The sequence below is a fragment of the Carassius carassius genome, chromosome 12, assembly GCF_963082965.1.
Source record: "Carassius carassius chromosome 12, fCarCar2.1, whole genome shotgun sequence".
Classification (NCBI taxonomy): Eukaryota; Metazoa; Chordata; class Actinopteri; order Cypriniformes; family Cyprinidae; genus Carassius; species Carassius carassius.
The window spans coordinates 33,191,630-33,204,296 of NC_081766.1; the positions used below are offsets into that span (position 1 = coordinate 33,191,630).

The 12,667-nt window shown below is 39.2% G+C and overlaps 2 protein-coding genes across 3 annotated transcripts in view; both read left to right on the forward strand.

The window, feature by feature from the left end:
* The window catches only part of LOC132155288 (solute carrier family 22 member 23-like), a 57,408-nt gene extending 52,984 nt beyond the window's left edge, over positions 1 to 4,424 (forward strand). For both annotated transcript variants that reach the window (XM_059564167.1, XM_059564168.1), the window contains exons 8-10: positions 64 to 96; positions 2,213 to 2,333; positions 2,612 to 4,424. In XM_059564167.1, the coding sequence (XP_059420150.1) occupies positions 64 to 96; positions 2,213 to 2,333; positions 2,612 to 3,857 (1,400 nt within the window). In that variant the 3' untranslated portion in view covers positions 3,858 to 4,424. The remainder of the gene's footprint in view (positions 1 to 63; positions 97 to 2,212; positions 2,334 to 2,611) is intronic.
* Positions 4,425 to 8,418: 3,994 nt separating this feature from the next.
* LOC132155291 (tubulin beta chain-like) lies at positions 8,419 to 12,544 on the forward strand. Its single transcript, XM_059564170.1, has 4 exons — positions 8,419 to 8,576; positions 8,811 to 8,919; positions 9,574 to 9,684; positions 11,252 to 12,544. Exons 1-4 carry the CDS (start codon positions 8,520 to 8,522, stop codon positions 12,322 to 12,324), a joined length of 1,350 nt encoding a protein of 449 aa, XP_059420153.1. The 5' UTR covers positions 8,419 to 8,519; the 3' UTR covers positions 12,325 to 12,544.
* The last annotated feature ends 123 nt before the right edge of the window (positions 12,545 to 12,667 follow it).

Genomic DNA, 12,667 nt, shown 5'->3' on the forward strand with positions numbered 1-12,667 from the left:
TACTTTCTCATTTTTTGTGTTTTTTTTTTTTCCCTCTATGTGATCCGTCCATGATGAATGAAGTGGTGGGGAAGTACGGTGAACTGATAAATATTGGTAAAGTATATGCACTATGCTATTTATGCAAATTTGTCATAATTGCTCTGTTTCACATTAACCATTTTTTGTGCAATTAAAATATCACCAATGCCAGTTTAATATGCAGAGGAGAGTAAAAATAAGACAATTCATTTCATTAAAAAGTGTAAAACACTGTGGTGCTCCCAAAATATTGCTGTGTGCGTGCGTGTGTGTGTGTGTGTGTGCGTGTGTGTGTGCGTGTGTGTGCGCGTGTGTGTGCGCGTGTGTGTGCGCGTGTGTGTGCGTGTGTATGCGTGTGCGTGTGTATGCGTGTGCGTGTGTATGTGCGTGTGTGTGTGTGTGTATGCGTGTGCGTGCGTGTGTATGCTTGTGTGTGCGTGTGTGTGTGTGTGTGTGTGTGTGTGTGTGTGTGTGTGTGTGTGTTTGACACCACAATATGAACTACTCAACCAATGCAATGAGTTTTGGGTATAGACACCGCATCCAATTATATTAATATCAGTTATATGCCCTTGAAACACTTTATTCCCACTCTTATGCACTTTATTTAAACTTTTCAAATATTTTCATTTTTTATATAAATTACGATCTGGAGTGTGTAATTCTGATACATCCATGGTAGTGTTTATATATCCTCTCATACTTATATTGTGTTATACGTGTGTGGACTGAGTTAAGAAGAACAGTGGATTGAAGATGTTTTTCTGTGATGTACATGCCTTCTGTAAGCTATTCTTTATTGGGTTTGTCGGCAAAAGATGCAATGATCCTTTGATCTTAATGTTTAATTTTAGGATTCTTTCATCCGTCTGTTCACGTGTCTACTGTAGTTGTTTATATTAACCTGACCCCTCAGGATGTCTGTGTCCCTGCTTGCAATGCTTGTCCTCTCTTAGGACTCTAAGGGCTGTTATGTCCTCTTGTCTTTACACTGACAGGGATCTACATTATCCAGAGATGTGATTTTTCATATTTTATAAAGTATGAACCGCATGAATTGTGTAAATCCAAGAGGGGAAAATAATGCTTTTTCATATATATAATGTTTTATTTCATGCATGAATAGTGTAGCATCCAGCAGCATTGCACAAGCTTGTGATGCCATCTTGTGTGTGCAAAACATGCGTAGCCAGGGTCCAAAATGAACACTCAGCAAGCGAAAAATACAAATAAAACTGTGTTTGTGAGTATATGAAGGGTGATATGTTTTTGCAGAGTGAAGCACAGCGCTGTGTTCATTTATACTCACGTATACATTATTCCCAAATACATAATAGGAATAGTTTATAAATCTGTTAAAGCTATTTGATCTCCCAACTATAAAAACATCTACAGTTCGATGTTTGAAGGCAAAGAAATTATTATTATTATTAAATACTGCTATTTTATTTTACAGCCCAATAGTATTATTAGTATAGTAATATTTATTTATTTTAATTTAATAAAAAATATTTAAATGATTATAATAATAATAACTATTATTATTAAATATTCATATTTATTCATACTTGTTATATTTTACAATGAAATAGTATTATTGCAATATTAATACATTTCTTTATTGGTTTATTTTTTATCTATATTTATTTATTTTATTTATTTATTTTTAGTCCACTGTCTGAAAGATAAACTTTATTTTAGAACTTTATTTGTACCTTACAACAAGATTATGACCCAGCAATGAGGAAAAAAGAAAGAGTCCAGGTTATAATTGGAAAGGGAGCAGTATATGCAAAAATGTGCAAAAATAATAATAAAAAAAGCTTTCAAACATCAATCTGCTGATGTAGCTATTTGCTCTAGAGTGGGTTATCTAGGTTGATAGAGAAGATGAGTGATAAACCATTAAAAGCAATCCCTGAAAGTGATTTCTGTCTGTTTACAACACCAGCTTTTGAAGTACTTAATGTGTCCTCCTGACAGTTGAGTTTTATTTTTATGGGCTTTTGCCATGGACACAAAAATAATTGGAAATAAAAACATTGAAAAATGTCATTATTATTCAGTATGAATATGCATATGTTTTGAAAGCACTTACACATAATTTTTAAATTGTGCTGCATATGTGATGTATCTTTTTAGGAATAAAAAATAAAATGGCTCACCATGTCATCTTTCTTACTCCCCACAGGCTCTGACACGCTGAACTCCAACTTTTCAAAGGCTTTCTCCATCATTGGCATGTTCTCCTCCCATGCTGTCAGCAATCTAAGCATCTTTTTTTGTGCTGAAGTCACCCCTACTGTGATAAGGTGAGGCAAACCACATGGGCGACTTTATGGAAAAAATATCTTTCTCGTTTGTATCATAATGAGGACATATATTTATGAAATTTGCATCCAATTTGTACATTTCCCCAATCTTTGTGTGGCTGACCTTAACGCTTATTTTCATTGTTGCTTTTTATGGATGTTTTATTCTAGTTACTTTAGATCAAACTTCAGTGGTAACATGTGGCTTAAAAGCCCTTTGATATTTAAGGCAAGTGTTTTGATAAATATCTTGACCTTGTTCTGTGTGTGCTGTCTAGGGGTGGCGGTCTAGGCCTTGTCCTGGCCAGTGCTGGTTTTGGTATGTTGACCGCACCCATCATGGAGCTGCATAACCAGAAAGGCTATTTTCTGCATCATATCATTTTCGCCTGCTGCACTCTTATCTGCATCATTTGCATCTTGCTGCTGCCAGAGCCTCGCAATCGACCACTACCAGAAGCGTTAGCAGATGGTGAAAGTTACACCCGCCAACCGTTACTGCCAATTCGCAAACCGGGCGAGCAACGTCTTCTGCTGACCAAGTCCGAGAGCCGCGAGTATGCAAGGGTTGGCGACACCCCTCTCCACGAAGCAGCTGTCACTGCTGTTTCCACTATGGACTCTACTGCTTCACCTGACATCGATCTTCTCATTGATGCCCCCCGCCAGACAGTGCTATTCAGTAGGAAGACTTCTACCCAAGAGCAAGATAAAATCAAGCAATCTGCATCCATGCCGGAAATCTTTGCCTCATCCGGAGAGGATCGTCTCCTTGCCTCTAACCCAAACACTTCTACCCCAGTCACTATTCATTATATTCAGACGCCTAGAACAGAATCTCCAGTCCTTCTGCCTTCTTCAACTGTGGAAACTCCTTCAATCACTGATCGTACCCCCGAGACCTCTACTTCTTCCGATCTCCAAACTCCTTCGCTTTTAGATATAGTTACACCAGCTGAATTCCCCTCGTCGGTTGTTAATGATATCAGCATCCTAACTGAAGTGGGCTCTACAGGTCCTGCTCCAACTATTCCTCTCTGCACAATCAACTTGTCTGATCCATCCACCGGACAATCACCTGCTCCGCCTTTAAATGAGATTCCTCCCTCTTCCTCAATAGACTCCCCTGTTCACCTAGTCACCTCTTCCCCAACAGAACTGTCTTTAACACCAATACCAGACCAGTCTGGTCAAGTTATTGGCATGCCAGTTCAATCTTTTTCTTCACCCATAGATCCTGGCACTCCATTGTTACATTTAGTCGCCCAACCTGTGATTAACTCCATAAAGTCTGGCCCCTCTTCACCAGCCATATTGGAGCCAACCTTAAGTAATGGTACTACTCTTCTTGCCACTGTGAGTTCAACTGCACCTCATGCCACAACCACTGACTCTGTTACAGAATCCAGCCACCCGCTTATGACGAACTTGACTGTTTCCTCGCCTATTGACTCAGGTATACCTATAGACATTGACTTGCCCATTACAGAAACTAATACTGCCAATGGGGAGACGTCTTCATGATGCACATATTCGCTCCATGTCACTTAATGGGCTGCCTTATTATCAAGAAGCGAGTCTTGTCATGGGAGCTCATGCCAGTCATAGCTAGAAGTATTTTTATTTCCCAGCAGCCATGACCCAAGAATGGCAATGCAAGGAGAAGGTATAAAAGGATTTGACTGAAAGGGAACAGCTATAACGGTTGATGCTCAAAGGGTTTTTACTCACCTGACTTAAAGAGCCTTCTTAGGCCATTCACACAGAACACGTTTTTCCATTCCAATACGCTATTTTCCATTATTTTTCTGTGTAAATGTGCTATACGGATGTGTATACGCTCGTGTTTTGTGCAGTATCTTACACAGGAGTGCCACGTTTTTAAGACGCTGTGTCAAGTTAAAAGAATTTAACTTTTACACACACCACCACTCATCAATGTCAGTTCCAAAACAGTGGACCAATCAGGCGGGGCAATCAAGTTGGCTTGGCGTATTTAGATGCAAAGGCGTGTTCTGTGTGAACAGCCCCTTACTGTGGTGCCAGAAACTGCTTTTTGGGCAGCTAGATCCAAATTCCCATGTGTTATCAATGAGCTTGTTTTATTACAAAAACGAAGACCAATAGTGACAGTTCTCACTTGAGTCACTCTGGAATTTCATATAGTCTAGTAATTAGGCTCACTCATATCTGCTTTTTGATGGTACAGTCATTAACAACAGGTAGGATCAAATTAGTCAAATGTGATTAATTCAGAGTAATTTTCTCTCAATCACTTGACTAATTAAGTCTATGAAAATTTGCCATATTCAGGTGGGAAAACAGCATCTGTGAAGTCCAGTAGCAAAGAGAATTTCTCAAAAACCCAACATTGTATATTTAACACTGGGAATGTTTGCCATTGTGTCTTGGAGTGGAGGGAAAATACCTCTATGAATTAGGTGTCAAAGAAACACCAGTTACTGTGTTCAAAAGAAAAGTGAAGAACCATATGCATATTTCCAAAATGGATGTAAAACAGACACTACACGGAGACTTTTCAAAATGGTATTCATGTGGTAAATTTTAGGCTAATGATTTTTAAGCTAATCACTTGTTTCTGGTGGGGGGAAATCATTTTGAGTTTATATGCTTAATGTCTTAAGTGATCACAATACACTCAATCAAGTGAATGCAACACATGTATTGTGAATGTGACAACTTTTTATGCTACTGTGGTACTGACTGCTTAAAAAAAAAATAGGTTACTGTGTCTACTATGTCAATGAGTGTATGCGCATTGGTATTTTGTTACCATGTCTGTGGCACTTTATCGTTCACAGTGACAAAAAAGCATGTGAACATGAAAATGAGTGACTTTGAAGTAATGAGGACAAATAATAATTTGAGGAATGACTACAATTGTCATCTTTACATTTATATCCACAGCAATAATATATTTATAATGTGCGTTTTTTTTTTTTTTTTTTACTGTTAAAAAACAGAATACTAATATTTCATGCTAATTTTGAATTACTAAAAATATCTGCTAAAATACTGCATCAGGTGACTAAAACCATTAGAGGAGAAATTCAGTACGGACCTGTACTTGGCACCAAACGTAACATTACATATTGAAAATAATTTTTTCAATTATGGTTGATGGCCTACTCTTAATCATTTCACCTAATATTAAGTTTCTTTTTAGTTTCAATAAAAAGTATTATTTCCCTGAAGTATGTTAAATTTCTAGAAAGGTTTTTAAATGTTTGTTAATTTAAATGACATCTTTTGTATTTTGAGTTCTTCCAAGGACAGGCTATTTTCTTCTCAAATATCATGGCCCTCTTCTACTGTATCTGGAGACATTTGAAATACACATTCTGAGTGATGAAAGGTCATTAATGTTCAAGCATGTTACATCAAAAGAACAATCTGAGAAGAAAAATCACACTTTTCCATTTGTAAGTACAGCGTGACTTCGTTAACATGATTTGACGTTGAGATTTGTGCAAACTTTTTGAAGCAATACAAAGGACTTTCACAGTCCCAGTTGAGATTCAGCTGTTTAATGAAACTGATTTCCTAGCCAAGACATTTGGAGAAAGATAAGGTCAGAAAAATATTTAACACATAAGCGTGCAAATGAAGACATGAATGTGTGGCCAGTGCATGCCTAACATGAGCTCTGCAAATGTTGCGGTCAATAATCAATATTTATGAGAGCAATAGTTTTACCTAACATTTTTCAAGCTTTTAATTTGCAATGGTTGATCTGAAAGAAAAAAAATCCCACCTGAAGACTTTGCTGTCTGCTATAATGCCTCTTACAGCAACGCTGAGAACGAAACACATACTAGCAATCTGAACTGTGTCAAAAATGTCATTCAAAACGCAAAACAGCACACGAGAATGAGATGTGTAGCTTCAAGGGATTTTGTTCATTTAATTAAAGAAGGTATGCTTTTGGACAAATTCAGTTGTGTAGAACCAAATCTCTTCCTTCAGCACACTTACCAACTCACTTTTTGACACTAGATCAGTCGGATCACAAACAACATTCTTCCCTTCATTGTACACAGCTCTAATTGAACCGGTTATATGCCATAGTTCAGTCTTAACACTTAGGAATACACATAAGAAAGCTATGTTGCTCCTTATAAGAACAATATTCAATATTTTCAATATTCTTTTGATGGAGTGAACCGTGCAGTGTTTAGCATTAAATTACTGAAGGGCACTTCACATTTGCAGATCAACCACTACATTATATTTGAACCCAATCAAATTGACCTCTTTTAAATCTAGTAAACTGACCTGTGTGATGTGATCTGGATAAACCAACATTAGCTAGCCAACGCAAACTCTTCCAATTCAAAATTGTGATATCTCGATAATGTCTCATGTGCTTGAAAGGGGGATTTAATACAGGTATTCCCTCAGAATGTAAGAACCAAGAGTACTGGCAAGAGGATGAATGTCAAGAACTTGAATGTTTTTGGATTTAATGTACTTTTTTATTTTTAACAAATAATGCACATGTATATAAAGCCATACGTGTCGTAATATACATTATTGAATAAAATATATTTATTGATAAATGTATTGATGTGTGTAAGCGTTCTTTCTGGTCCTCGAATCTGATTGACGAGCTTTTTGCAGAGGTGTGATGTTCTACTGATAACAGATCTCTAACCATTTCATTATTTGTATCGCTCCGCTTGAGGGGTCTCTCTCATAATACGTGAGATTTTAATGAAGCTTCTTAGCACTCGAGCCTTCACAAACAAACTTTCTTTTAGATAGTTACATTTTATTTCCATGTTTCATTAAATCATTCATTCTGTTTTTTTTTTTTTCAAACCTCTAAATATGTTAGACTGGAAGAAAGTAACACTTTTTTGTTTTAGCGTCAGTAACTCAGTGGTTGTTTATGGTAGATCTCTCAAACTTTGATAAATGCTAGCCACTTTTGTCCACTACAAATAAAACTCACTTGGATGTGTACTACTCAAACGGTGAGTTAATGTCAAATACAAAGAGTTCTGCTGTTAGTCTAGCCCATTACTGAAACAGGCTGGGGATAGATGTAACAATCAGATGCAGCTTTCTAAAATATGATACTCACTATCCAGTTTGTGCAAGAGCTTTAAAGAAAAACTAGGAATAATCAGTTCTGTGAACAATATAAAGATTAATAAAAAACATTTTATTTCTTTTAGGACTTTAAATTTAGCATAAAAACAATTGATTTGTGTTTGTTTGAGTGTTCGTGTGTGTACTGTGTTTCTGACTCATAAGGGTTCACTCACTGCATGTTGACCATCCACCTATTTTTAGAAAAATTTTGGGATATCACATATAAAATGCTGTACAGAGATGCCAAGATGCACATTATAAAAAAAAAAAAAAAAAGTTGAGTACATAAACTACAATGGACACACATTCATCACATAAATCCCATGATTTGCAGCTAAAAACTCACATGACTGCCTCAACAGATGATAGACTCACTGGAATCAACATAAGAGGTTAATAGAAAATAAGTTTTGTTTTTTTTTTGTAATAAAATCTTCAGTGTTACTCACAGTAAGCTCAAAAATGTGACGGGAATGTATGATATTGACGACATCACAGCTCTTTTCAGACTTGACATTGTTGCAGCAAACTGTTAAACCCTGTACATAATCTTAAATGTGAAGTTTTGTGTTTTGGGCAGTGTACAGTCACATAACTAATTTACAGTAATCGGTTTAAAACCCTCACCAGAATACTGAGGGGCCTACTGAATTATTAAGGTCAGTTGAAATGCGACTGCATGTAAACGGTAGCTACAGTTATTGTCAGTGATAAAATATGTGATTAATTAAATATTACGGATATATTTTCAATGTTCATTAAATAAATAAATATTCGTTTTGAATGCAACATAGAAACACAACTAGGATAACAACTAACTTATAAATCAAATTCTTCTACATTTTGTAACAGGTGTGTGTGTGTGTGTGATGGGGTTTTGGAGTCAGCATTTTGAGCGCGTCACCGCGTCGGTGTGACGGCAGGACACGCGATGCTGCGGCACGTCCACTGCATCAAAACCGCGAGTCGTGATTGGTTCCCGGCGCGAGCCCTCTCCGCTCAGCGACTGAAAGGCAGAGCCGCATCAGCTGCAGAGACACACGCGCATCTTTTCTTCGCAGCAGCACAATGAGGGAGATTGTTCACATTCAGGCCGGACAGTGCGGAAACCAGATTGGTGCCAAGGTAAGATTATATACACATCCCACAGTATTTTCCACCTTTATTGTAAAATAAAGAATGCAAAAAAAAAAATGTTACGAAATACTTTTTTTTTCACTATGAATTGCAATACAATTGTTTAAGTGAGTGTGTTTTATGCGCATGGGTGTGGTAGGGGTCTGCAGGGGCTCTGGGGAACTGCTGTGTCATTACGGCCATCATGCATTCTGCATTCACTAGTGCGTCATTCTGTTTCAGTTTTGGGAGGTGATCAGCGATGAACACGGGATCGACCCCACTGGCAGTTATCAAGGTGACAGCAAACTGCAGCTGGAGAGGATAAATGTATATTACAATGAGGCATCTGGTAAGCAATCTGTATTTGCATTGAGTGCTTTGATTAGATGTTTAGTTGGTCGAGGGGTTTTGTAGAAGGCAGCTGTTTGTTATTGACGATTAGAGAGGCGTGGCTCATCTCGCCTCGTTCTCATATAGCCTATTCTACATTACAGATTTGTTTATGTTTCACCCGATTTCAGCTATTTGTTCACTGTTTGCATAAAAAGATATCAAATTCGTCATGCATTTCTGTGGTTTAAACAAAACATGTTTCATAACCCTATTTCACTTTCACTTTCATTTTTTCACGCGAATGCGTTGTTTAAATACTGTGGGATACCAGCAGAATCATTCAGAATGCCCACATGTGTCTTTATGGTGTTAAAGAAAACCGTTCCTCGGTTGTTGTTGTTGCTGGTGTTGTTCTCAAAATGGTGGAGCAGGGAAGATGGATGATGATGATGCACTTTATTTAAAGAGGATCAGCAGTTGCAATACAGACATGAGAACAAAGTAGTGTGGGAATTAAATGATGCATTCATTTATAATCAATTCATAATTAGTCATATATTACATTGTCAATTCACATTAATTTCTAGGAATTTTTCAAATTCATGAATATGATACTCTGAGTCATGTTTCAACCTTTGGATGTTTACACCAACCCTGTTTTATTTCGCAGGAAACAAATATGTCCCTCGTGCCATCCTGGTGGACCTTGAGCCTGGCACCATGGACTCGGTCCGCTCTGGCCCATTTGGACAAATCTTCAGGCCAGATAATTTTGTGTTTGGTATGTTTCTCAATCCTACATACAACAGACCGTAAGCTTCACACTATGCATCTCTTCCTCTTCATTCTTCCTCTTCCTAGAACATAAGAAAGTTTGCTTTTTTTAATTCAATTACAAAAAATAAAGAACTTTTACATGATATTACATTTTTTTGAGATGCACCTGTAAATAGTGACTTATATTTCCATCTGTTCCTCACACAACTAGATCACATCGTCTGGTTGACTTTTATGGTGCTGGTTTTATCGTATCTCTTATCATACATCATACTCCGTAGACCAGTGATCTCAACCCTTGCTTCTGGAGAGCTACATGCCTTGTCCAAATAACATCACTTGTGGTCTTGGCCACTTGAGAGTGCATGCGCACAACAGGAAGATTTTATAAACTCCAAAGTGCACTGCCCCACTATCTCGAATACCGCTCCAGAGTGGTATTAAAGGCTTAGTGTATCCCATCATGCATCATGTTGTGGAAATAAATCGCGAGACTTTTTGCATAGATCACAAGAGGTCATGGAAACCTTTCCAATGAAAGTTAAATATTAATAATAATGAGACATATTACATATAATTTGATAGGAAAACAAGGTGCTACACATTTTATTGGTGCAAAAGTGCAGAGCCTAGAATTATTTTTTACTTATCACCACTTAGATGATAAGACAGAATACATTATTAGCGCGTTCACACATGCTGTGCAGACAGAGCTAGAATGGCAGACAAACATCAACAACCCGGTCTTCCTTCTTGGTATTGTAGTACTTTTAAAGTTTTATCGCTGGTGAATGACACATGAAGTTGCCCATCGGTTCCCAATTCCAGTTCTCGCGCACATATTTTGCATGTCTCGCTTAGTTAACACACTCGGTTCAGGTTACCAGAGTCGTTAGCTCAGAAGTGAGCTCCGTGAAAATGAACTGTGTTCCGATCGATATGATTCCTACACTGTGTTCATTGCTCCCTACTCCCTGAGCAGAGGTTTACTTCACTTCGGAAAATGGGCTGTAATTGGGAACTGCTGAAGTAGCCTATTGTAGTAATGTTGACTCTGGTATTCTGGTCTGTGAGCATGTGAACATTCAGGGGGCGTGGCTTTGGATGGGGATTGCAGGGAGGGTGGAATGTTCGCTTTCAGTGCTATCAGGCTAATGTTAGCATTTTCCAAGATCTCCTATTGCATCCTTTAATTAGATGCACCAGAAATTAAAGTGTGTCCTATCAGGTAATGGAAAGTTGTACATACACACTTGTGGTCTTGATCCTCACTTGAACCAAATACAGGAAATATGTCATATAAACAGTCAAGTGATCAAGTGCAAAGACCGCAAGTCTGGGTACTTGGAAAAGGCAACAATCCTGCAAACTTCAGTTCCAACCCTGCTCTAACGAACCTGCCTGTCAAGTAACCCTGAACATCTTGTTTAGCTGGTACAGGTGTGTTTGGTTGTGGCTGGAACTGAAATCTGCAGGAAGGTAACTCTCCAGGAGCAGGATCGGAGCCCTGAATAAAACCAACCCAATTTATCAAACTCCGTTTAAACTGGGGCACATGGGCTTTCTTTCAGGTCAAAGCGGAGCTGGGAACAATTGGGCCAAGGGCCACTACACAGAGGGAGCAGAGCTAGTGGACTCCGTTATGGATGTGGTACGCAAGGAGTCCGAGAACTGTGACTGCCTGCAGGGCTTCCAGCTCACGCACTCCCTGGGTGGAGGAACGGGGTCTGGCATGGGCACCCTCCTCATCAGCAAGATCCGTGAGGAGTACCCCGACCGCATCATGAACACTTTCAGCGTCATGCCTTCACCCAAAGTGTCAGACACAGTGGTGGAGCCCTACAATGCTACGCTCTCTGTGCACCAACTGGTGGAGAACACCGACGAGACCTTCTGCATCGACAATGAAGCACTCTACGACATTTGCTTCCGCACACTTAAACTCACCACCCCTACTTACGGCGACCTGAACCACCTTGTGTCAGCAACCATGAGCGGAGTCACCACCTGCCTGCGCTTCCCAGGTCAACTTAATGCAGACCTCCGCAAGCTAGCAGTTAACATGGTGCCCTTCCCTCGCCTCCACTTCTTCATGCCGGGATTTGCGCCTCTGACAAGTCGTGGTAGCCAGCAGTATCGCGCTCTATCAGTTCCAGAGCTAACACAGCAGATGTTTGACGCCAAGAACATGATGGCAGCCTGCGACCCTCGCCACGGCCGCTACCTCACCGTGGCAGCCATCTTCCGTGGCCGTATGTCCATGAGGGAGGTGGACGAGCAGATGCTGAATATCCAGAACAAGAACAGCAGCTATTTTGTGGAATGGATCCCAAACAACGTCAAGACGGCAGTCTGCGACATCCCACCACGTGGGCTCAAAATGTCTGCCACGTTCATCGGCAACAGCACAGCCATTCAAGAGCTGTTCCGCAGGATTTCAGAGCAGTTCACCGCTATGTTCAGACGCAAGGCTTTCCTGCACTGGTACACTGGCGAGGGAATGGATGAGATGGAGTTCACAGAGGCGGAAAGCAATATGAATGACCTGGTCTCTGAGTACCAGCAGTACCAAGATGCCACCGCTGACGAAATAGGCGAATATGAGGAGGACGACATTGAAGATGAGGAGGCCGCTCGCCACTGAGAGAGCTAATAGGCATGTCGTTTACATTGTAGTCTCCAAAACCATTGCTTTTAGCTGATCTGAGAATTTCCATAGCAATGCAAACAGTGCCGCTACACCATAATTGTGAAGTCATTCAATGAACACCGATCAGTGAATCTTGTGGAAGTTATGTCATGTTTTGTAACATTTGCTTTAAATTGCAGATACCAAGTAAAATAAAGTGGTCACTAATATAAAATACCTGTCTCCTGTCAAAATTGTTCGATTCATTTTTACACACACAAACACATACATTAAACTCGAGCAGAAAAAAAAACTATAAGAAAAGGATGTAAGAAAGCCATTCATTGGTTGATTTCAC

Coding starts and splice junctions, on each gene's coding strand:
- LOC132155291 (XM_059564170.1), top strand. CDS start 8,520: ATGAGGGAGATTGTTCACATTCAGGCCGGACAGTGCGGAAACCAGATT. Junction 8,920..9,573: donor ATATTACAATGAGGCATCTG/GTAAGCAATCTG, acceptor TTTATTTCGCAG/GAAACAAATATGTCCCTCGT. Junction 9,685..11,251: donor GCCAGATAATTTTGTGTTTG/GTATGTTTCTCA, acceptor GCTTTCTTTCAG/GTCAAAGCGGAGCTGGGAAC.